This window comes from Hippichthys cyanospilos, chromosome 10, assembly GCF_059441005.1.
Source record: "Hippichthys cyanospilos isolate Australia breed blue-spotted pipefish chromosome 10, RoL_Hcya_1.0, whole genome shotgun sequence".
Lineage (NCBI taxonomy): Eukaryota > Metazoa > Chordata > Actinopteri > Syngnathiformes > Syngnathidae > Hippichthys > Hippichthys cyanospilos.
The window spans coordinates 1,708,306-1,729,900 of record NC_142378.1 but is presented as its reverse complement, the minus strand read 5'-3'; the positions used below and the strand labels follow the sequence as shown (position 1 = coordinate 1,729,900).

At 40.0% G+C, this 21,595-nt stretch overlaps 1 protein-coding gene across 5 annotated transcripts; it reads left to right on the top strand.

Moving 5' to 3' along the window:
- The first annotated feature begins 1,660 nt into the window (after window positions 1-1,660).
- Window positions 1,661-21,292, top strand: bcl6aa (BCL6 transcription repressor aa). Of its 5 annotated transcripts, none has more exons than XM_088425116.1 (10): window positions 1,661-1,822; window positions 9,510-9,593; window positions 12,676-12,844; window positions 12,990-13,211; window positions 13,824-14,744; window positions 17,068-17,246; window positions 17,329-17,496; window positions 17,584-17,714; window positions 17,839-17,976; window positions 18,693-21,292. In XM_088425116.1, exons 1-10 carry the CDS (start codon window positions 1,795-1,797, stop codon window positions 18,834-18,836), a joined length of 2,184 nt encoding a protein of 727 aa, XP_088281242.1. In that variant the 5' UTR covers window positions 1,661-1,794; the 3' UTR covers window positions 18,837-21,292. The 5 variants fall into 5 exon arrangements, with proteins under 5 accessions (XP_088281242.1, XP_088281241.1, XP_088281245.1 ...); XM_088425115.1 differs by having other exon boundaries at window positions 12,673-12,844; XM_088425119.1 differs by lacking the exon at window positions 9,510-9,593 and having other exon boundaries at window positions 12,673-12,844.
- Window positions 21,293-21,595: the final 303 nt, after the last annotated feature.

Below are 21,595 nucleotides of genomic sequence, written 5' to 3'. Positions count from 1 at the left end.
CATTGACGGATATTGACGTCGTTGATTCATTTTCGCTGGGTTAGCGGGGAACGTCAAGCCTTCTATTGTGTAGCGGGTCGAATGGATCGATTTGAAAGTATGGAAATGTAGTTTTTCGGTAAACCACTCAAACTAGGCTTATGGATAAACAAAATTTCAATAAACGCTTTAAGCGCCCAAGCATCAAACAACTTTTACAGTATGCCTTTTTTCATAACCATTTTCCAGCTACACCCTTTTGAAACTCATACAAAAATTGAATATTTAATTTTAAAAACTCTTGTGCCTGAAAACGCTTTTTGTATACGACAAAATTACTTTTTTTACAGTGCTTTGGGATTTTTTTTTTCTTTTTTTCTTTTTTAATAAAAGTCAAAATAACCCAGGGACACAATTGCTGATTTTGAGAGGCAAGATCGCAAGATTTGTTCGAAGAAATATATACACACAAGAAAAAAAACACCTGAAATGATTACAAATGACCCTGGTTAAAATTGACCCTTAGACGTTATTGCTGTCCCTGAGAAATCTATTCAAGGGTTTTATTGTCAGATGAATAGTAACACTACACAATGAAATTCTCATTCCGTTCGCTTCCCCTTGCAAACTTAAGTTCCACGCTACACAATAGACATAATAATAAAGTAGGCAGTTTATATATATGTATATATAAATAACTAAGACTTTGAGCACCAAAAGTAGCAATATTGCACCAAGCAACCTTCACAATATCCCAGTATTGCTAACTATTTTCAAGCTACAACATTTTGAAATGGAAATACAAAAAGGGAATATTTTGTTGCAAAACGTTGGCACCTATAGGGTTAAAAATGGTGTTTGTATACATTTCTAATTAATGTGTTTCGTTCCGATGTTTTTGGGTTCTTTTTTTTAGCTTTGTTTTTTGCATCTTTCTTGATAAATAAGCAAAACCCGGGTCAAAATGGAATAGAATTAGCTGATTTTGCGAGGCAAAAAAAAAGGAATTGTTGAAAGAATTACACACGGAAGAAAAAATAAATCAGAAATCTGACCATAAAACACTGAAGGAAATATTGGATTTGCACACAAATAGGCTAAAAAACTGGCTATACAGCTGAGCCACGAGCCATTTGTTTTTGGTTCGTTAGCTAAACAGCCCGACGGGCCAACAATGTGACAAATAGGGACGCTAAATGCTAATTGAGCTCAATTTAGCCTTTTGAACAATATTTCTCCGGTAATTGTTCAAATTGCGTTTTTAACGGGTGTCACCTTACAAGTTGACGAGGCGACATCTGGCATGATGTAATAAGCGCGCCTTCCCTTCCCCCCAGCCCCGGGGTCAAGTTATAAAGAGCAATATCTGCTTCCCCAGATTGCGTTGCGCTTAGCTAGATTAATGCACTCAAATGTTTGTTGTATAAAGGCCGTGTTTATCAAACAATGCGTCTCTACGGCAGATGGCTCATCATCTCTGGACGCTCGCTCGCTATGCTAAAGGCACAGCTAGTCTGTGTGTGTGTCCTAATGGGATTGGAGACTTCTTCTTTCCAATGAATTATATGTAGAACAAGTGGGATTACTTTAATCTCTTTTTTTTGCCCCTCCCCCCCACCCAAAAAAAAAAAAAAAAAAAATCGGCGCTTGTAACATTCCCGGGAAAGCCGAGCAAGCGACCGAGAGTTTTGCATCACGCCGACTCTGTGGAGAATCGGAAGACAGATTTGTACCTCCAAATTCTTAAAAAAAAAAAAAAGGGTTCTTACTGATAACAGGTGGATTCGTTCAAGTTTGAAGATTTCAATTCCCAGCATGCCTCACTCCCTCCAGAAGAAAAAAGGTAAGACGTTTTGTTCTGGTTCAACAGGAAATATGGTTCGTCAGCGAGCAATCAATCGACCAACAAGCAAACTGCACAATCAGCCACAACTCAGATAACCAACCCGCTTTGTCTGTGTGTTAATTGGTCAATCGTTCAGTTATTTTGCTTGTGATTTGTTCCTCCACTTATTATTACTTTGATAATGAGCTTGTTGACTAATTTAACTGTTGGGTAACCAAACCGTACATCAAGTTGGTCGAGTTCATCGGTTGTTTGAATTCATCAAACCAATTAACCAAAATGTGGAGTCGGCAAATAACTGATTAGCTAGCCAGTCAGCCAGTATTTGTGTCAAATTAATTGGTATCTTAATTTTCTAAGGCCTGGTTTCATTGTTCGGCTTTTATTTCTTATTTATTTTGTTCTTAAGTCAGAAAAAAACTAAAATACCGAAATAGTTATTCAATTAGATAAGTCAGTCCGCGTTCTGGTTGTTTCCATTTCTTTGATGGCCCGCCTGGCAGTTAGTTAGTTAGTTAGTTAGTTAGTTAGTTAGTTAGTTAGTTAGTTAGTTAGTTAGTTAGTTAGTTAGTGTAAAATAACTGAGTTATTTAGTTCACGTTAAATAACTGAGTAATCAAAACTACCCAAATTGGCAATAAATAAATACGGTGACTAACCAACTGCCAATTAGTTAGTTAGTTAGTTAGTGTTAAATAATTGAGTTATTTAGTTCATATTAAATAACTGAGTAATCAAAACTACCCAAATTGGTAACAAATAAAAACGGTGACTAACCAACTGCCAATTAGTTAGTTAGTTAGTTAGTTAGTTAGTTAGTTAGTTAGTTAGTTAGTTAGTTAGTTAGTTAGTTAGTTAGTTCATGTTAAATAACTGAGTTCTTTAGTTCATGTTAAATAACTGAATGATCAAATGGCCCAAAACGGCAAGAAATAAATAGAGTGGCTAACCAATCAACTCAGTTAGTTAGTTCACTAACCACCTAATGAACTATTAGTAAGTTGGTCAGGCTGTCCTTCTTGTTAGTGGATTTGTGACTTCACTGATGTTGTTTTATTTTGTTTATTTATTTGCCAAATAACTTTAACTCACTAACTAATCTGTGATGCTCCGAGCCCAAACAACCGCATAAACTTGGAGGAAAATGATGATGATAAAAGGAATGTAATAACCAGTAAAATATGATTATGAAAGGGCCATATGTTAGCATTAAGGATTATGCAAAGCATCTGCGCAACTGACACCTGATAGTCAAATGAGAGTGAATTAATACATGCAGTGACTTGTCTAAAACAACATTTCACAACATAACTCACTTGTTTCATTCTTAAAAAATACAAACTTATTGTAAACCATTATGCCTAATTTCAGCATCGACGCTTGAATATCGAAAAATTTCTCTAACAAACCGTGCTCGCAAATTGCAAGTTAAATACAAGTGAACTCAACTTGACAAATAGTGGAGTGGAATACTGCGCTAATGTTAAATTATACGTTTGAACATTTTCGAAGGTTGTATTGCCCAAGTACCACTAGGGGGTGTACGCACATGTGGTAGGTGTACCACAATTTGGGAAATCGCTCCATCATTGTCAAGCGGACATATGCGCGCATCATCTCCATGTCGGTGGAGCGTGGTTTAGGGATTGAGTTGATCCCGGTCAATCCCCCTGGCGCACCCGTGCGGGATTGAAATCTAGTAATGTACTGTAAAATAATGCCGCTACAATACGCCGTTATGCTAATGAAGGCGCACGTACAAAGACGCCGATGCAAATTCATCGGGATTACACGGAGCGCGACCTTTTAAGCGACCCTGAACTTGTGCGGCTACCTCGATCAGGCGACCAACTTCACTGGTAAAGCGCGACAACACGGGGTATCAGGGAAGGGCAACGTGTGCAATATTTCGATTATTTCGGGGTGGTTTTCTTCCATATTATTGGACACCATACCATCTGGGTGAAATTTCAGCTCCCTTCTGTCTTCTTTCAACGCTCTCCCTTTGATGTGAAACGCGTTTGAAGTAATGCTCAAAGGATGGGACAAAGCACTGCCTGGATATATATGAAAGGTGGGCATTATACATTTTTTAGGGGTGGCCCGTCAGTCCGCCATTTTCTCAAAGAAAACTTTAAATTAAGATACTACAAAATTAAAACTCTCTGCAGGTAAGCCTTAATCATGAGTTAGTACTTCATCCTTATATTAGTTTATTTTAGTTATTGAATTATGGCATGTCTGGCTTTGATTACTTAGTTCGTTAGTAGGCCAGCTAGTTAGTTGGGTTGGTAATCACATCAGTCTGTTTTTCATTTGTTAGTTAGTTAGTTAGTTAGTTAGTTAGTTACTTACTTACTTTTCCATGCTTCCTTGTACTAATTTATTTTTGCTAATGGGTTAGTAATCACACCTGTGCTTTTCGCAAGTTAGTTAGTTAGTTAGTTAGTTAGTTAGTTAGTTAGTTAGTTAGTTAGTTAGTTAGTATTAAATAACTGAATTATTGAGGTCATGTTAAATAACTGAGTCTTCAAACTACCCAAATTGCTAACAAATAAATAGGGTGACTCACCAACTACCAATTAGTTAGTTAGTTAGTTAGTTAGTTAGTTAGTTAGTTAGTTAGTTAGTTAGTTAGTTAGTTAGCCATGCTTTCTTTTACTCATTTATTTTTGGTAATGAGTTAGTAATCACACCTGTGTTTTTTGTTAGTTAGTTAATTAGTTAGTTAGTCTGCTTGTTGACATGATTCAGTTAGTTAGTGAGTTAGTTATCTTTCACTTGTTCGATTTTAGGTGTAGTTAGGTATGCCATCTATCCATGTGTTGATTCATTGGTTAGTTGGTTTACTGAAATGATGTCAAACATTCCATGCAAACACAAAGCAGTGAGCGTTTCTATGTCCCGGTTTCCAAATGATTGAAGTTCATGTTGAGGCTTTGGGCCTGGAACGCACAAATGCATACTTGAACAACGATATAAGGAAGGTTGGTGAAAGTGGGCGGGGTTTGATACCCACTAGCCAAGTCATAAACGCTGCTTGTTTACCTTTCGGAAGATTTATCCTGCAGGTGGCAAACCAAACAAGCGAGGAGGCTCACAGTGTGGAAAATTCCAACTTTGCTGGCCACATTCCTGCCTGCCGCAAACAGTCTTGATTCTACACGCTTTGTTTTCCCGAGAATTGGAAAAAAGGCAACGGCGTGCAAAATGAGACAAAAATAAATACATAACTCTCCCCACCTTTGACTTATCTAACCTTGGCAGTTAAAGTTGCAAAAAAAAAACCCGAAGGAAAGCGATAAAATTGATTTAGATAATTGAGTGTCTATGAGTTGCACCAATGATTTAGAGTCATACCTGCACGTACGCCACTTTAAAAAAAAAAAAAAAACAAAAAAACAATGTGGGCCGCCTGCAGGGAGAGCGCAAAGCTTTCATGTGGCATCGGGGAATTTTGATGTGGGTAAACTGACAAGAAAATTTACAGAAATCATTTTTACTTGCAATTAATCCTCATTCGATTGTCAACAGTGATGGAAAAAGAAAAAGATGAGGTGAGAGACAATATGCAGTAAACACCCACTATATTAGGCACATTTGCAAAAAAAAAACATTGCCAGTTTTTTATCAACGCATTTGCTTTTGTTTATTTTTTAAATTAGTTTACCTTTACCTGTTATCTTTTCCACTCTTTTTATTTACAAAATGTTCACTTTGCATTTTCACACTCAGAGTAGCCCAGCATATTTTCAGGCAAATCGTAGTGTAGTAATAAAAGTATATACATGGCTAATAAAAATTCATTTGAACAAAATGAATAAGTACTCCTCTAAATTAAAACTATTCTTTAATTTTGTTGTTATTGCACAATTTTATTTTTTGTTCACACACGGCTTAAATATATTTTTTAAATCAACTACAAAATAACATACACTGCATACCGAGTAGCTATTATTTTATTATTTATTATTCAATATTATTTAATGTTATATTGTAAAATAAATACCATTTCTATCATCGTTTTTGTTATTAATTTGGATTTATTTTTAAATTAGCTACGTCAAACACGAAAAGGTTTCTAGTTTTTTTGATGCTTTATATCTACTCTAAGGAGCTAGTGCAGTCATATGCATTATTTTAACATATATTTTAAAAACAGATCACTGTAAAAAAAAAAAAAAAAAAAAGATCAATCTGATTGCGCTGTTTATTCGTACTTGTTTGGGTAAAATGACCACTTGTTGTTTGATAAATAAATAAAACTATAGATGTTCTATTATTTTTATATATATACTGAAAAAATATATTTTTGTTACCTTCATACTCATTTTTTATTTATATTATAAAATAAATAAAGGATGAGTATGAAAGTAACACAATTTAAAAACAAAATTAATTACCGAGAATGATTTAATATTTAATATTACCCAGTGTTTTATGTTCATTTCTCAAGAAGAGCAATAATGTCTCTGGGTCAATATGACCCGGAGGTGTGTTTATCCAAAAGTATCAAATGGGAACAAAGGCAACACTTAATATATACCAGTGTGTTACATTACTTTCTCTGGAATAGTAATAATATGCCGGGTCGATCTGACCCGGGGTCAAGAGACATTTATTAGTGTGTGTGTGTGTGTGTAATCCTGCTAAATAAATCTCATGATTCCTTTGTTTACACTCAGAAGCAGCAATAATATTCAGAATTTTTTTTTTATCTTCAACAAAATGTATACCAACGCCATTTTTAATCGATAGTATAGTACTGAAAAACTACAAATCAACATCAACTTTCAAATCTTTTCTACGCTCCATTTGAGGTGATGATTCAAATGCATCATAAAGCAACACAAATGACGGCAATTAGGATCATGATTGTGGACATGTTTTTTTTTTTTTCAGTGAAAGTTAACAATAAGAGAGGAGTTAGAAAAGAAAAGAAAAAGAAAAGAGGAGGAGGAGTAGCCGTGTCGCTAACAGCGCTAACATCTCCGTGTGTGTTTGGGTGTTACAACCGTGTTGCATCATGCCGCTCAGAACAAAAAAAAAAAAACTCTTTGCTGACAATGAACGCTCAAGTCGGCACAATTTTGCTGCGAAAACCTCAGACAAAAGTGAAGCACTTTGCAAGTGAGGCAACCTCCGGGCCTGCGGCTTTTGTCGCTAGCCGTCCGCGCGGGGGAAAAAAAGTAGCGCCGGACTTTTTCACGCATTTTTTTCCGCCGTGACGCTGAATGGGCAGAGCGAGTCGACGAAAGCTATTGTTGAAGTCGCGCCCGGACGCGGCTTTCGTCCAAATATCTGATTGAGGCGGGACAATGCCTGGAACTGAGGAAATAATAGAAATTAAATCTCGCATTTTATGAGTCACAACTGGAGCTTGGACTCGCGCCAAAAATCCGCATTTATACTTTGTGCGGAGATTAGCGACGGAAAGACGTATCGATAAACAACAGCTTAACGTTATTCATTTAAGAGAAGTTTAACGTCCAAGATGTTCCAACGTAACCTGAAAATGTTTCGTATTATTTTAAATCCATCCTAGTTGCTACTAGCCTTATTCAAGCTAGCGCTAAGCTAGCGCTAAGCTAGCGCTAGGCTAGCGCTAAGCTAGTTCTTGTTTCTGCTCAGGTGTAAACAAAGCAAAGTGCATTCAGTTTGTGTTAAAGTGTTAATGACGCGAAACAGAAAAAGACCGTTATCAAAAATAAAACTTTTTTTTCTATTAATTCTCAAACAAACAAAATTAAATGTGAGATTTTTTTTTCCTTGTGAGGTGCTTTCTTTTATAGTTTGGTTGAAAGGTTTTGGCATTTTGGCAAAGTGGCTCACAAGAATAACACAAACCAAAAAACATTAAAAAAATGGTATACAATTGTTATCTAAATTTTTGTAGACTTCTTTTCACTTTCTAGTCAGTTCATTGAATTGTTTTTTTTTTTATTCTTAACCCTCGTGTGCTATTTTTTTCATCTTGACGTCAAAGGCATTTCACATCAAAGAGAAAGCATTGAAAGAAGTGAGTAAGGAGCTGAAATTTCACCCAGATGGTGACAACATGTCAAAGTTCAAAATGGCCCAACCACTAAAAAAAATGACCCAAAATGGTCAAAATACTGCAATAGGGTTTTTTTTTTTTTATCTGACATTTAAAAAAAAAAATCAAGTTTGTTTCATTGTTTTTTCTCCATTTCCGACAAACGAACGTCCCTTGAAAGTGTTTATCCCGACCTTTGCGAGAAACCACCACAGAAGAAGAACCGTCACCCTGGAGCGTAGGAATATTATGCATCAGCATGCCGGGAGAGCATCGCCTGCAACATCCCCTGAGTGGATGAAAAGAAAGTTGACGCTGCTCTTTGTTTGCGCTCTTAATTATTTAATTTTTTCAAGCTGCCTCCCTTGCGGTTTGTTTACACCTGCAGTGATTTTTTTTTTTTTTTTTTTGGGGGGGGGGGGGCGGATGCAGATGGGCGGATGCCCCAGCGTTCCTCAAGGGTGGAAAAGCAATGTCAGACGCATTACAGCGTCACGGTACAAAAGGGTTAAACGCAAAAGGAAACTGCAGGCGGAGTTGATTTGGGTCACGCCAAGCCGATGCTTAATGAGCAATGATGTACAACGCTACAATAAAATGAAGATATATTATATATATATATATATATATATATATATATATATATATATATATATATATATATATATATATATATATATATATATATATATATATATATATATATGATAAAAATGACCAAGATCAGATTTTTTGGTCGGTATATCATTCGAGGGACCTTACTAAGTCCTAGTGTCCTCATTAAAGGACACCTGGGCCGTTCCTATCATGTCTCATGTGTTTGGATGGAATATGATCATTTAATTTTACTGTATCGCAGAGATAAAATGGGCACGAATGAATACGATGGGTCTCAGGGGATATCAAAAATTGACATGATAAACTCAAGACTTAATGCAAAATGTATGTTCATTTTTTTTAATATTTCAATGTATGTGAAGAAAATTTACGCTAAAATATATATTACAAGAAAATAATATATATAATTACACTTAATAACTATAAAAAAACTAATACAAACTATAAAATAATCCTATGTATTTGTCCATTTTGTAATCAGATTGATTTTTTTGGTTTGTTTTGATTAACTCGGCTCAAAAATCATGTAACTAATATTCCTAAGCAAGTCACTCATCTCTTGGTAGCTTTAACTCATTGGAATTGGTAGTTGCAACCCCTTGTTAAGCTTGTAGCATCTGGGTGAAAGGCTTGGGTGAAGGCTTGGTCCAAACTATTTCAGCAAATAGTTCGTTTTGGCCAAACGTGTAGTGCCATCTACTGCCAAGGAGGACTTAAAGAAAGATATTTTTACTTACGTGTCTGTGACTGGTATCTGCTGTCTTTGCGAGCACTCGATACCTTTAAATCTGCGGAAAACCACAATTGCAAAAAAAACATCCAAAAGATGAAATTACTTACATTTAAATCACTATGATCTAAAATCTTTAAATTGTACCGCTGCCATAAAACTTTAAATCCCGCTCCCGCAAAAGGAGTTGGCCCGCTCCAGTTCTCAGTGACTCACTCGCACAATTTTTTTGTTCGCACTAAGCGATGTATTTTGGAGTATAAGTAACATGGCATTGTGGTGTTTTTGTGCTTCCCCAGTGCAGAAATTGTCACTTGTGTGCCAGGGAAGCGACAAGGACGGGGAATCCCTACTTTGGATTCACCACAAGCAAAGTTTCCAGCGTGAGTCAGCGGCCACCTTTCACACACACCAAAAGTCGTCGTGGCTCCGCATCTCGGCCCCGCCGCTTGTCGTTAAACCATAAACGCAAAGCAGTTCAAATGAGATTTCGCCGGTGCGTTTGAAAATTCATCTTGTTATTGTGTGCCAAACAGCACATGTGCCAACTTTAGATGTGCTGAGCACGACCTGTCATTTTTGGCCCAGGAATACATTCGATATCAATAAAAGAGCAAGAAATTAAAAAATAGTCAAGAAAAAAGAGTTTGGAAAATTCTATATTTAAATATCAACTTTAAAATGTAGAATGAATGAGAAACAGATTGGAAAACTAATAGCAAAAAAGAATGCAATAGTAAAGGTAAATTACTTCAAAAAACAATAAATGGGACTATTTTAAAAATGAAAAATACATTTGAAAAATATAATTGCAAAATGTTATAAGTACAGCAATTAAAGGGCAGATCATTACAAAATACACTCAATAAAAAAGAATGCAACGTCTAGATAAAATAGTTTAAAAATGAAAAACAAAATCTAATACTTATTCTAAATGCATTATTCATAAAAATGAATATGAAAAGTATATCACCAAGATGTTAGTTATCTAAATTAGGATACCATTAAAAAGCAAAATAAAACAAAACAATGCATACAAAATCTACACACGCGCGTCACAAAAAAACAAAACACAAAAAAGATGTGAACACAAAAGTGGACATTATTTCAAATAATTATGATGAAATACAAAAAATTAGACAAATTATTAAAAATCTAACTCAATTGTAAAATTAAGATGACATTTAAAAAAAGAAATATGGGGAAAAAATAAAACTAACAAACACGAGATTCAATAAAAGTAAAAATTTCAACTCCAAAAAAAAAACATTGTTAAATTACGGCAATACGAATAAGTCTGTTATGGCATTCAAATTTCTGAAAGATTGTTGACTGTCAGTTTAGGTAAAGAAAAACAAGTCCTGCGACGTACACAAATTCTTTAAACGTTCAATACTGAAACATTTTACTCTATTACCACTAGTCCAACATATAAAAAGTTATTATTTCCCAGGTTACCGAACGCGTCTTAAAATAAATCAAGTTCCATCCCTGCTGCCACACTTGTCACCGGTGACGCGTTCACGGGCATGCAACAAGTTCGCCACTTCCCGGATCTCGAACCGGCGACCAAAACATGCGTCGCGTTTGACACTAAACACTAGCAAATCTTTTAAGAATCAATTCACGTTGAATAAAAAGCGTCAAATGTGCTGTCCACGAACCCCCCTTCTCCTTGAGTGGACTCCCGCTTCGACGACGAGTCTCCACATCACTCTCAGGAGCTCATGGGGGGCGGGGCTCACTGCCGCGTGACGTCAGCGCACTTTGGTCGCTACCAACCACGAAAGGGGAGTTCTGGCTAGCGTGCTTGTCCCGTTTTGGTTATTATTCCACTAAATAATCAGTTTAAAGTTATTTTCATGTCAACTTTGTGTTTTAAGAAGGCGTCGGAGTATATTCGGGTTAGCAAAACGCGAGGGAAGAGTGAGGGAATAAGGGGTCGAAGCCGAAGCCGCACGAGCGCTCACTCCCCTCTGGCCGAAAACGTTGGTACGATCCTCGGCTCAAATTCCGAGAATTGAGCTGGTCTGATTCTTAGAACTGGGCTTCTTAGAAGTGGTGATGCAAGAAGTTTCTAGGAAAGCGCTACCAGGTGATTTTTCAAAAATTTCTTTTTTTTTTTTAATACATTATCCCTCCCCTCCTCTCCTTCTCTCCCCTCTCATCTTCCATCGTAATTATTGGCCGACCGACTTGTTGTGTCGCTAATGTCACCGTTTTGGGAGTGTGAATTTTGGTCTGTGTGCGCACTTGCGCGGCGCTTGCGCGGCGCTTGCGGTTCTCCGGCTGTCAGACAGCCGAGAAGCCAGAAGCTCCCTTTCCCTTTCATCACTTTCCCCATCATCCTCTCTCCTCTTCCCGCGAAAGCTTCCCCCTTACTCTCCCGACATCCTCCACCGGCACCCCCCGGTCATTCGCGGCTTCTCTAGCCGAGATAAGGCGCGCGTCAGGCGGCTGCAGCGAGGGCCAACGCCGCCCGTTCTCCCGGTTGTCACATTGCAGCAACTTTAAAGCGCAACGTTTTTATTGATTTTCCTCAAACGAAATGAAATGTTTGCTGTGATTTCATACCAAGCCGCGAGCAGTTAACGTGACATGGTTGCGTAAATGTGCATAATGGTGTGCGTGCATTCGGAAGTGGAGTTGTCAACTTGTCTCTTTGCGTTTGCGCAAAGTGTGCAAAGTGGGGTTGCGTGAGCACGTTGCATGCTTTTTTTTTTAAGTTGGATGCAAAGGGTTGCTGTAAAAGATTTGCCAGGCGCAGAGTTTCAATTTGCAGATGAAGCATGCAAGGTGAAAAATTAGCGCAGAAAGTACAGTAAATGAATGAAGTACTGTGCAGTAGGGTACAATAAATAAAATGTGGAAAAGTGCACGTGGAAAAACGTAGTTCAGCGACAAAGCATCACTTGAGTATGTCTTATTTTTAAAAAAGTGTTAAATCTCTAATTTATCGCTTATAAAACGCTTAAGAATGGGCTCTTGTGTTTGGTTGAAACAGTGAAGATTTGTTTTAAAAGTTGCTTTTTATTAAGCAAATGTAATTTGTTAAATTATTTGCATGTGCATGTTTTTTTTAAATGGCAAAAAATACGTCTTTTTGTTAAAGCAAGCTCTATCACGCAGTGATTGCCGTGCGCTATGCCCCCCCCCCCCCCCCGCCACTTTTATTGTAATTCATTTAAATAATTTGTTGTCCTCTTCTTGTCAACCCGCGTTTCGCTCAAATCTGCGGCTCGGATGTGGGGGGGTGAAAAAAAAAAAAAAGAGGGTGTCAAAATTTAAATACCTAAAACCGGCATTGTAATCGGTCAAATGGCGCCCTCTTGCGGCACTATGATGAACTGCAAAGGGTCCCATCTAAATGCAGTTTTATGAGAAATCGCCTGCAAGTTGCAACTTAAGAAAAAAAAATGTTTTTTTTTGGCGTGTACCCCACCCTCACCCCCCGTCCCCCAGAAGTCGGCAGGATGTCTTGCTTGACCGACAGCTGCATCCAGTTCACGCGCCACGCCAGCGACGTCCTGCTCAACCTGAACCGCCTGCGCAGTCGGGACATCCTCACCGACGTGACCATCCTGGTCAACAGGCAGCAGTTCCGGGCGCACAAGACCGTCCTCATGGCTTGCAGGTACGTTTCAGGAGGGCGTAGTGGCAACTGGGAACTTTGGGATTTTCACAAACGGCCGCCTCATTGCCGACAAGTTAAGGTAAAAACGGAAAGTTGAAGTACGGAGAACGCTTGCGGATTTTTCTTTGTCTTTGCCTCCACGCAGCGGGCTCTTCTACACCATCTTCACCGACTCGCACAAGTGCAATCTCAACGCCATCAGTCTGGACCCCAAGGTGGACCCGGAGGGATTCGCCATCCTGCTAGAGTTCATGTACACCTCCAGGCTGGCGCTCAGGGAGAGTTTGATCATGGCCATCATGAACACCGCCGTCTATCTGCAGATGGATCACGTGGTGGACACCTGCCATCGCTTCATTAAGTCCAGGTCGGTGAAGAACCTTGTGCAACGAAGGGCTTGCATTCGCTTTTTTCGGGGCCTTTTTGTTTGGCGTTTGCGTGTTCCGCTATGGGTTTCTACTGGCGCGTTCCAGTTTTCGTCCTTGGGTCCCCACTGCTCCTCAAATGTGAGTTCTGTAAAGTGGGCCTTGAAAATGATTCTAAGGGTCTAATGAAGGTAACGAAGCGACTTTTTTTTATGTGGAGCTAGCTGGCAAGTTTTAGGTTAGTTTTTTTTTAGTGTGCCAGTATCCCATCGGAAAGAAGTCATTTTCCAGGCGTGAATTTGCTGCCCTCTTGTGGCATCTTGTGGTATTTTAGAAGCCCTGTAAAAACGGGTTGGGGGGGACTTTGTTTTCGCAAAGTTAATTGTAATCGCAATAAAATAAGGATTAGCATTTTCTTTTCCTCCAGGCACTTTGATGCACTTTTTTTTTCAGTTTTAGAGTAACCTGTAACCCGTATAAATGCCGTAAAAAGTGTTTGACGGTCGTTAAGAGTTTTTGTCATCGAGAAGCACTGTTCTTCTAGAACAAAAGCGGGGCTGAAAAGTGAAGCTTAAAATGGGCGACGGGCGTTGACGTTGTCCGTTCTCTCGCAGCGACCCGAGCGGTAAGCTCCCCAGGGACGAATTCCTGGTGAGCCCGCTGGTTCTGCCCCAGGACGTCCACGCGTACCGCCCTCACGACATGGTGGACGCCTTGCACGGGCGCGCGGGGCCCTTCCGGGACGCGCGGCCGGCGTACAGCTCCGGCATGCTCAGCGGCGTGGGCACCCCCGCCAACTACCACCTCTACGGGCAGTTCCCCATGCCGGGGTTCCCCTTCCCTCTGTGCAAGCTGACGGATGCTAAGAACGCCTTCGGCGACCTGTCCCGGAGCGGGATCCACCACAAGCACCCGCACGACGCCGTCAGCCGGGTGGAGTACGCCCGGGCGGTGGGTTCCTCCGCCGTCCTGCACGCCAGCTTCGCCCCGAGGGAGTCGGGGCGGGAGGACGAGGTAAAAAAGGAAAGCCGCGAGGGGCTGGGGCCGCCGCCGGGCTCGAGGAAGCGAGCCTACCCGCCGTTGACCCCCGACCACCACAAAGACAAAGAGCACGCCCCGCCGGCCGAGGACGACCTAAGCCACCACCACTACCCGCTGGGGATCTCCTCGGCAGGGCGCAAGATTCTCATGAGCGGGCCGCAGAGCCCGCTCAAGTCAGACTGCCAGCCCAACTCCCCGACGGAGTCCAGCAGCAGCAAGAACGCCGGACTGTCGCAGGCCGCCTCCGGGGCGCAGCAGGCGGGGGCGGGAACCCAGGACCCCAAAGCTCGAAACTGGAAGAAGTATAAGTTCATCGTGCTCAACCAGAGCGCCAGGGAGGACCACCAGGCCGGCCTGCGCTCGCCGCAGCGCCTCGGCCTGCAGTCCTACCTCCACCAGGGGGACTCGGACAACTTGGAGGCGCAAAGCACCAGGAAGAGCGTGGAGGAACTTCCCGTGCCGCAGACCAGCCGGCTCAACAACATCATCGGCAGGTGAGGGAAAAGCGACGCTGATTTGGATTCCGGGTGTCTTTTGGGACTTGAGCGCACTTTCGGGAACGCAAACCAGCGACGTGTACGTTTCTTTGTAAATTAATTAGAATATGGAGCAACCTTTTTGCTAAATTGTATTCAGGCGACTCCTTTCAAATAAGGCTACGTGTTTAATGCCACGGCAGGAACGGTACAGGTTTCTTTTCAAATTAAGAGCAAGTTAACTGGAATGTGAAGCTTTTTGGGGGGGATCATTTGTGCTCCTTTCAAATGGGGGTAGAAATTTAACGCTATGACAACAGTACATCTTTTCAAATTAAGAAGAAATTCTTTTTTTTGCAGAGTTGTGTTAGATGACTCCTTTCAAAAAGGGTACAAATGAAATGCCATGACAGCCGCATTACTTTTCACATTGAGTAATTGATTAGAACACGAAGCAATGTTACTCTGAATTGTGTTTAAGTCCTTTCAAATAAAGGCGCACGTTTAATGCCAATGCAGCAACAGGACATTTTTCTTCTCAAATTAAGAGCAAACTAGTTGGAACAAGCAACTTTTTGCTAATTGTTTTTAAGTGACCTCTAAAATGTGTTTATTGCTGACGGTTTAGTTTTTGCCACTTTCGAATGGGGGTACAAATTTAATGCTATGACAGCAACAGTACAGGGTTGTTGGTTTTTTTTCAAATTAAGAGCAAATCAGTTGGAACAAAACAGTTAAATTGTGTTTAAGATGCTCCTTAGCAAAACGTTTAGTCCCAAATTGTGATTAGCAACGCAATTTTTAAGCACACAAGCCAGAATTAAAACAAACTACACGGAATATTTCTAGATATATTGAAATTGTTTTGCACTGCTTCAAGGGTAAAAAAAAAAATATTCCGCAGGATGGGTATCATCATTGAAATAAAAAGTTGGGAAGCAGTGATGCTGTTTTCCCACAAAAACAAAAATCAGGAAACTCCGCGTTGAAAAACCAGAGGCCACTTTCTTCAGTTCTACTTTAGCGGTTTTTGTCCTTGTCCCTACTTTTCTCTAATTCTAACGATCAATCTACGCGCTTTCTAATTTGCTTCAAAACAATGATTTCAAAATGTGTAAATCATACAGTTTGGAAGTTGAAACCGCGTCATTGCGGTCGCGATCGTTTCAACGCCGTTATGGTCTTAAAATGTTAGCAGGTTGGCCAAGTAGTATGTTGCCACCGCGCGCATCTTGGTTTTTGGTCTAGGGAAAGTCCCTGGTTCCTTGACTCATCCGGGTCACGGGAAACCAAGAAAATCACACTCATCTTATTTGTTGGCCAACAACATAATCTATTTGAACATTTTTTTTTTGAACCTTTTAATAATCCAAGCTGGACCAGGGGTGTCCAAATTACAGCCCGGGGGCCGTTTGCGGCCCATCAGCATGCTTTTAGTTAACCCGCAGAATAAATAAATATAAATAAATATATATATATATTATATATATATATAAAATTACATAACCCAGTGGTGTCCCAACAACGGCAAATGGGGCCACTTGCGGCCCGCCGTCCACATTTTAGTGACCGATGGCAAACAGCGCAATAACATTTTGACACGGCCCGCAATGCTATCTAAAAAAGTAATGAAAAATTTGATGGTAGATGGGAAGTGTGGAAAAAAAATCCTCATTTCCCTCACCTTTAACATAAGCAGTTTAACGCTTGGGCACACGCTTTGCAAACGATACACATTCCATTTTTTTCCCTAATTCTGTACATGCTTTTAAAGGCGTAATAATTAGTTATTTCATGTTTTTTTTTCCTTCAACCACTCATTTTCAATGGCATCAGTTCTATCCATAGACGTGTAGGAAGAAATATATTAATCACAAAATAAAAAGAAACGGTGTGGTCAATCTTTGTAACCTGTAATGTGATAACAAATAACTAGTCTCTACCGCCACCTGCTGTCTTGAGGTGAAACAAGTCAAAAATTTTTTTCTTTTCTGACAGTTTGACCGCAGCTCAATGGAATGGCGCAAAACTCGCGGGAAAATCAATGTCATAAATCCTATTAAAATGCATCTCAAAAATTGTAATTATAATGGTTATATATGGTCCAAAATTTGGACAATGTTTATTTTTGTACACAAAATCTCAGCACGTCCAGCTGCAATCACATAAAAATGTCCGAATTGTTGCATAATGAAATTTTACGTTTTAATCATCTGTTGGAAATTTCTATCCCTTAGTGTTTTTTTTTTCCCCCGTTTATTTCTCACAAAAAAATCGCCATAATTTGTAACACAATGCCACGGGGGTATTAATGATTTGACATTTTCGCGTGTTTCTCAAGCGCGCTGGACGGACCTATGAGAAACCCAGAAAGCCAACACCCAACACGGTACCTGAATCGCCTCAACTGCTCGGCGTGCGGCGCCCAGTCCCCGCAGCACTCCGACATGTGCCCGTCGCGCTCGCGGCTCGCCGAGGACATGACGGAAATGCACTCCGAGTACTCCGATTCCAGTTGCGGTAAGTTCCGGCCGGCCCTCAATGATTCGATTTGAATACTTTCTTTGGGGCGTTTCCTAACTTGCGCTGTCTCCGCCGGCAGAAAACGGCACCTTCTTCTGCAACGAGTGCGACTCCAAGTTCGGGGAGGAGGAAGCCCTGAAGCAGCACGCGCTCCAGGCGCACAGCGACAAGCCCTACAAGTGCGACCGGTGCCAGGCCGCCTTCCGTTACAAGGGCAACCTGGCCAGCCACAAGACGGTCCACACGGGTGCGCCTCGTCCCGCTTCTTAACCCCCACCCCCACCCCCCCCGCGGAGTCAATGCCGAGCTCACGGACTCCCGTTGTCGTTTGCAGGCGAGAAACCCTATCGCTGCAACATCTGCGGCGCTCAGTTCAACCGACCGGCCAACCTCAAGACTCACACTCGCATCCACTCAGGAGAGAAGCCATACAAATGCGAGACGTGCGGAGCTCGCTTCGTACAGGTGGGATATACTTTGCGATTCATTTCATTATTTGCTTTAGTTTTACTCGAGACCCCATCTTACGATCTTGAAACGAACGGGGGAGAAACCCTCACGCCGCTCTGGTTTTTACCCCGGCCGGCAGGTGGCCCACCTGCGAGCCCACGTGCTGATCCACACGGGCGAGAAGCCGTACCCCTGCGAGATTTGCGGGACGCGCTTCCGCCACCTGCAGACCCTTAAAAGCCACCTGCGGATACATACGGGCGAGAAGCCCTACCACGTAAGTCACCCGGGACACTTTTTTTTTTTTTAATAGCTATCACTTCTTTGTTTTAATTCAATGGCGCAAACCATACAATAGTTTAAGGCATTCAAACGAAGATTTAACTTTTTTTTTTTTTTACCCATTCAATGTCAATGCAAGGGACATATTTTAATGTGTGTTTTTTTAAAGAGACCGGACATTAATACGTGATAATACGTCCCTGGCATTGAATGGGTTAATAATGACTAAACATAAAAATGATTATAGAATTGTTTTAACGCTTGTGCAGTATCATGTTTCACATTCTACTCGCAGTATTTTAGCCAAGAGATGGCACACTCCTGGAAAAGTGATAAGTGGTTATGACATATCACCATCTGGGTGAAATTTCAGCTCCCTTGTGCTTTCTTTCGATGCTTTTTCTTTTATTTGATTATGCCTTTGAAAAGTATTTTGTCCAATCCATCAAAGTCATTTCACATCAAAGTTAAAGCATAGAAAGAAGACATTAGGGAGCTGAAATTTCACCCAGATGGTGACAAAATGTCAAAGTTGAAAATGGCATGTCCATTTAGTTATCACACTAGCAGGAGTGTGCCATCCCTTGGATAAAATACCACCATTGATGTGGTAGAAAATCACTCAAAAATTCTTTTACTTCAAAATACACTTGTTTTTTTTTTCTGCTGGCGTTAAAGTTTGGATGCGTTTTTTTTTTCTTTCCCCCATAGTGTGAGAAATGCAACTTGCACTTCCGCCACAAAAGTCAGCTGCGCCTTCACCTGCGACAGAAGCACGGCGCCATCACCAACACCAAAATCCAGTACCGCATTTCGTCTGACACCATGCCCACAGACCTCACCAAGGCCTGTTGAAATGCCCCCCCCCCCCCCCCAAAAAAAAAAAACCCTTCTTTTGACTTGTACAATCATCCAAAAACTCTAGTGCCACACTGTGTTTATTGGACAAATGGAAATTACCTTTCCTGATGTTTTTACACACACACACACACACACACACACACACACACACACACACAGGATGGTAGCGGTACTCAAGAATTCCACATGCACCAAAAATGATGTTGAATTCTAAAGTTTTGATCAAGTTCTAGTAAATTTTGCTTCAAATCAATGTCATTCTAAAGAGAACCGAACTAGTCCAGTGTTGTTTTAATCTTAGTGCAATTTGAAAATTTGCACATTTGTACGAGTTCCTTAGAGCTCCAAACAGGCCAAAAAAAAAAGGTCACTTTATTCAGTTTATATTCACAAATTTCACTTTGATGTTTTTTTTTGGAGGGGACACAATTAACTTTTTTTTTTTATTTTATTTTTTTACAATTTTAGGCAAAATTTTCTAAGCCTCCACCCCGCCTCATCTCGGCCGACGAGTCACATACGCTAACAAATTTTTAAAAGTCTTTCATCTATAACGTCACATTTATGAAATGAGACGTTTAAAGAATTTAATGACTGTTAATGTCAAACAATTGAGTTGCTAAGTTCGCACCAATTTAAGCTTTAGCATTATTAGTCAAAATTCCATATGAGCCATTTTTTCCTTGTTGGACACAACACTTTAGCGCCACACTGTGTTCACCAGGAATAAAAAATGGAATGGCACTTTTTTTTTTTTTTTTTTAATTCAGATCAAGTTAAAATTGTATACATTAGTACAGGGGTGTCCAATCTTGTCCTACTGAGGGCCACGGACATATTTTTTTTTTGTTTTTTTAATCAAATCAAAATCAATCAAGCAATTGCACATTTTGCATGTATTAGAATGTTTTGCTTTGAAAAACTGCTACTTGAACCCGGCAAATCATTTAGAATTTTGGAGCACAAAATCTCGCCACCTGCATTGAAGTGATTTACACTTCTACTCGAATCCAATCTCTATATTCAGAACCAAAACGAAAATGGGGAGGGACACATTTGCTTGTAAGAATTTATGAGCTCATTCACCAGCGTTATGAAAGGAAATTTTACTGAATTAAAACAATTTTCAAGTTTGTATTGTTTAAAACCCCAACAAATATATACAACAAGTTTATTAGCAGAAAATATTTAATACACGCTGTGGGACACTTAAAAATTAAAGTGGGCCACAAACTGCCCCCGGGCCATAGTTTGGACACCCATGCATTAGTCGCATATCTCAAGAGTGAAAAAAATGGCAGCTTTCTTGCTTGCAAGCATGCCATTAAATGTTTTGTTTTTTGTTTTTTTGTTTTTTTTTGGGGGGTGGGGGGGTTTACACAGAACAAGCTCGCCATTTTGGTTGAACGACGCTCAAATTTTCAAATGTTAGTCGCAGTACTCGAGACGTCCACATGGGCCTAAACTGGTAAGGACAGTGGCCATCTTGACCCCCCCCCCCCTTTTTTCTTTTTGACGTGTACAATCATCGAAAACGCTAGTGCCACACTGTGTTCGGACAAATCATAATAGCGGAGTTACGCTAACAAACGGAAAAAAAAAAAAAAACGGGTTTCCACTACATGTGAACGTAGAGTCACTTTATGGTTTCTATATAAGTACGTGTATGTGTGTTTCTAAGCTGGGAAAGTATGCGTATAAAGCTTTATTTTGTCGAAGGATGGAATGTATAAAAAAAAAGGCAATTTTTAAGGAGAAGATAAAAAAAAAAAAAAACAGTATTTTATATCAGAGAACTTACTTTTCTGGAAACATTGACTGACGGGTGGTGAGGTATTTTAAAAATAACGGGAGTCGTCTGTTCGTTTTTAAGCACTGTTGTGAAATGAGTAAAAAAAGAAGAAAAATAAATAAATTTTGTCCAACTGCTTATGCATGAGCCGCTCACTCGAGGGGTACGATTATAAATATTGTGATATATTATCGTGTATTTATACATATACTGTATGTGGGATTGTTCTCTGCGGGCGGAGCCAATCGTCGATGTTGAATTCAATTTTGATGTATTTGTATAGGTGTTTTTCTTCTTTTTTTTTCCCTCTTTGTAAATGGATTTTTTCCCCCCCCATAAGTGAAGGTTTCAAGTTTTCTGGTCATTGTTATCGCTCCCGACGTACAGTTGTGTGGTTGTCACTTTGTACATATATACACTGTGGACTCAATGTGCCTTTTCTCCACGGCAACGCAATTCAGCTCCGTTAAGGTACACCCCCCCCCCCCCCGTGTTTTTTTTTTCCCCCCTCTTCAATGCTTATCACCAAGCTTAAAAACATGCAAAATGCATCACTGTAAATCTTTTTGGATTGGGAATTTTTTAACTGAATTGAAAAACTATTGTACAATGTCCTTTAATGTATGAATGTAAAATAAAGGTATTTGATTTCTATGTATTGCTGCGAGTGGACTTTTTGTTTTTTAAGTAAAAAAAAAAAAAAAAAAAAAGATCTACCCTTATTATTGAAAAAAATACCTTTTAAAGAGTAACCCTTGTGCAGTATTTTTTCCAATCCTTTGTTATTGACATCAACAGCATTTCAAATTAAAGAGGAAGCATCGAAATAAGACACTGGGGAGCTGAAATTTCACCCAGATGGCAAAAACAAGTCAAAGTTCAACAACCATAGTTTTATAACTCTAGCAGGAGTTTGCCAAAATACTGAGAATGACGTGGAAGGCAATGACCCGAAAATGGT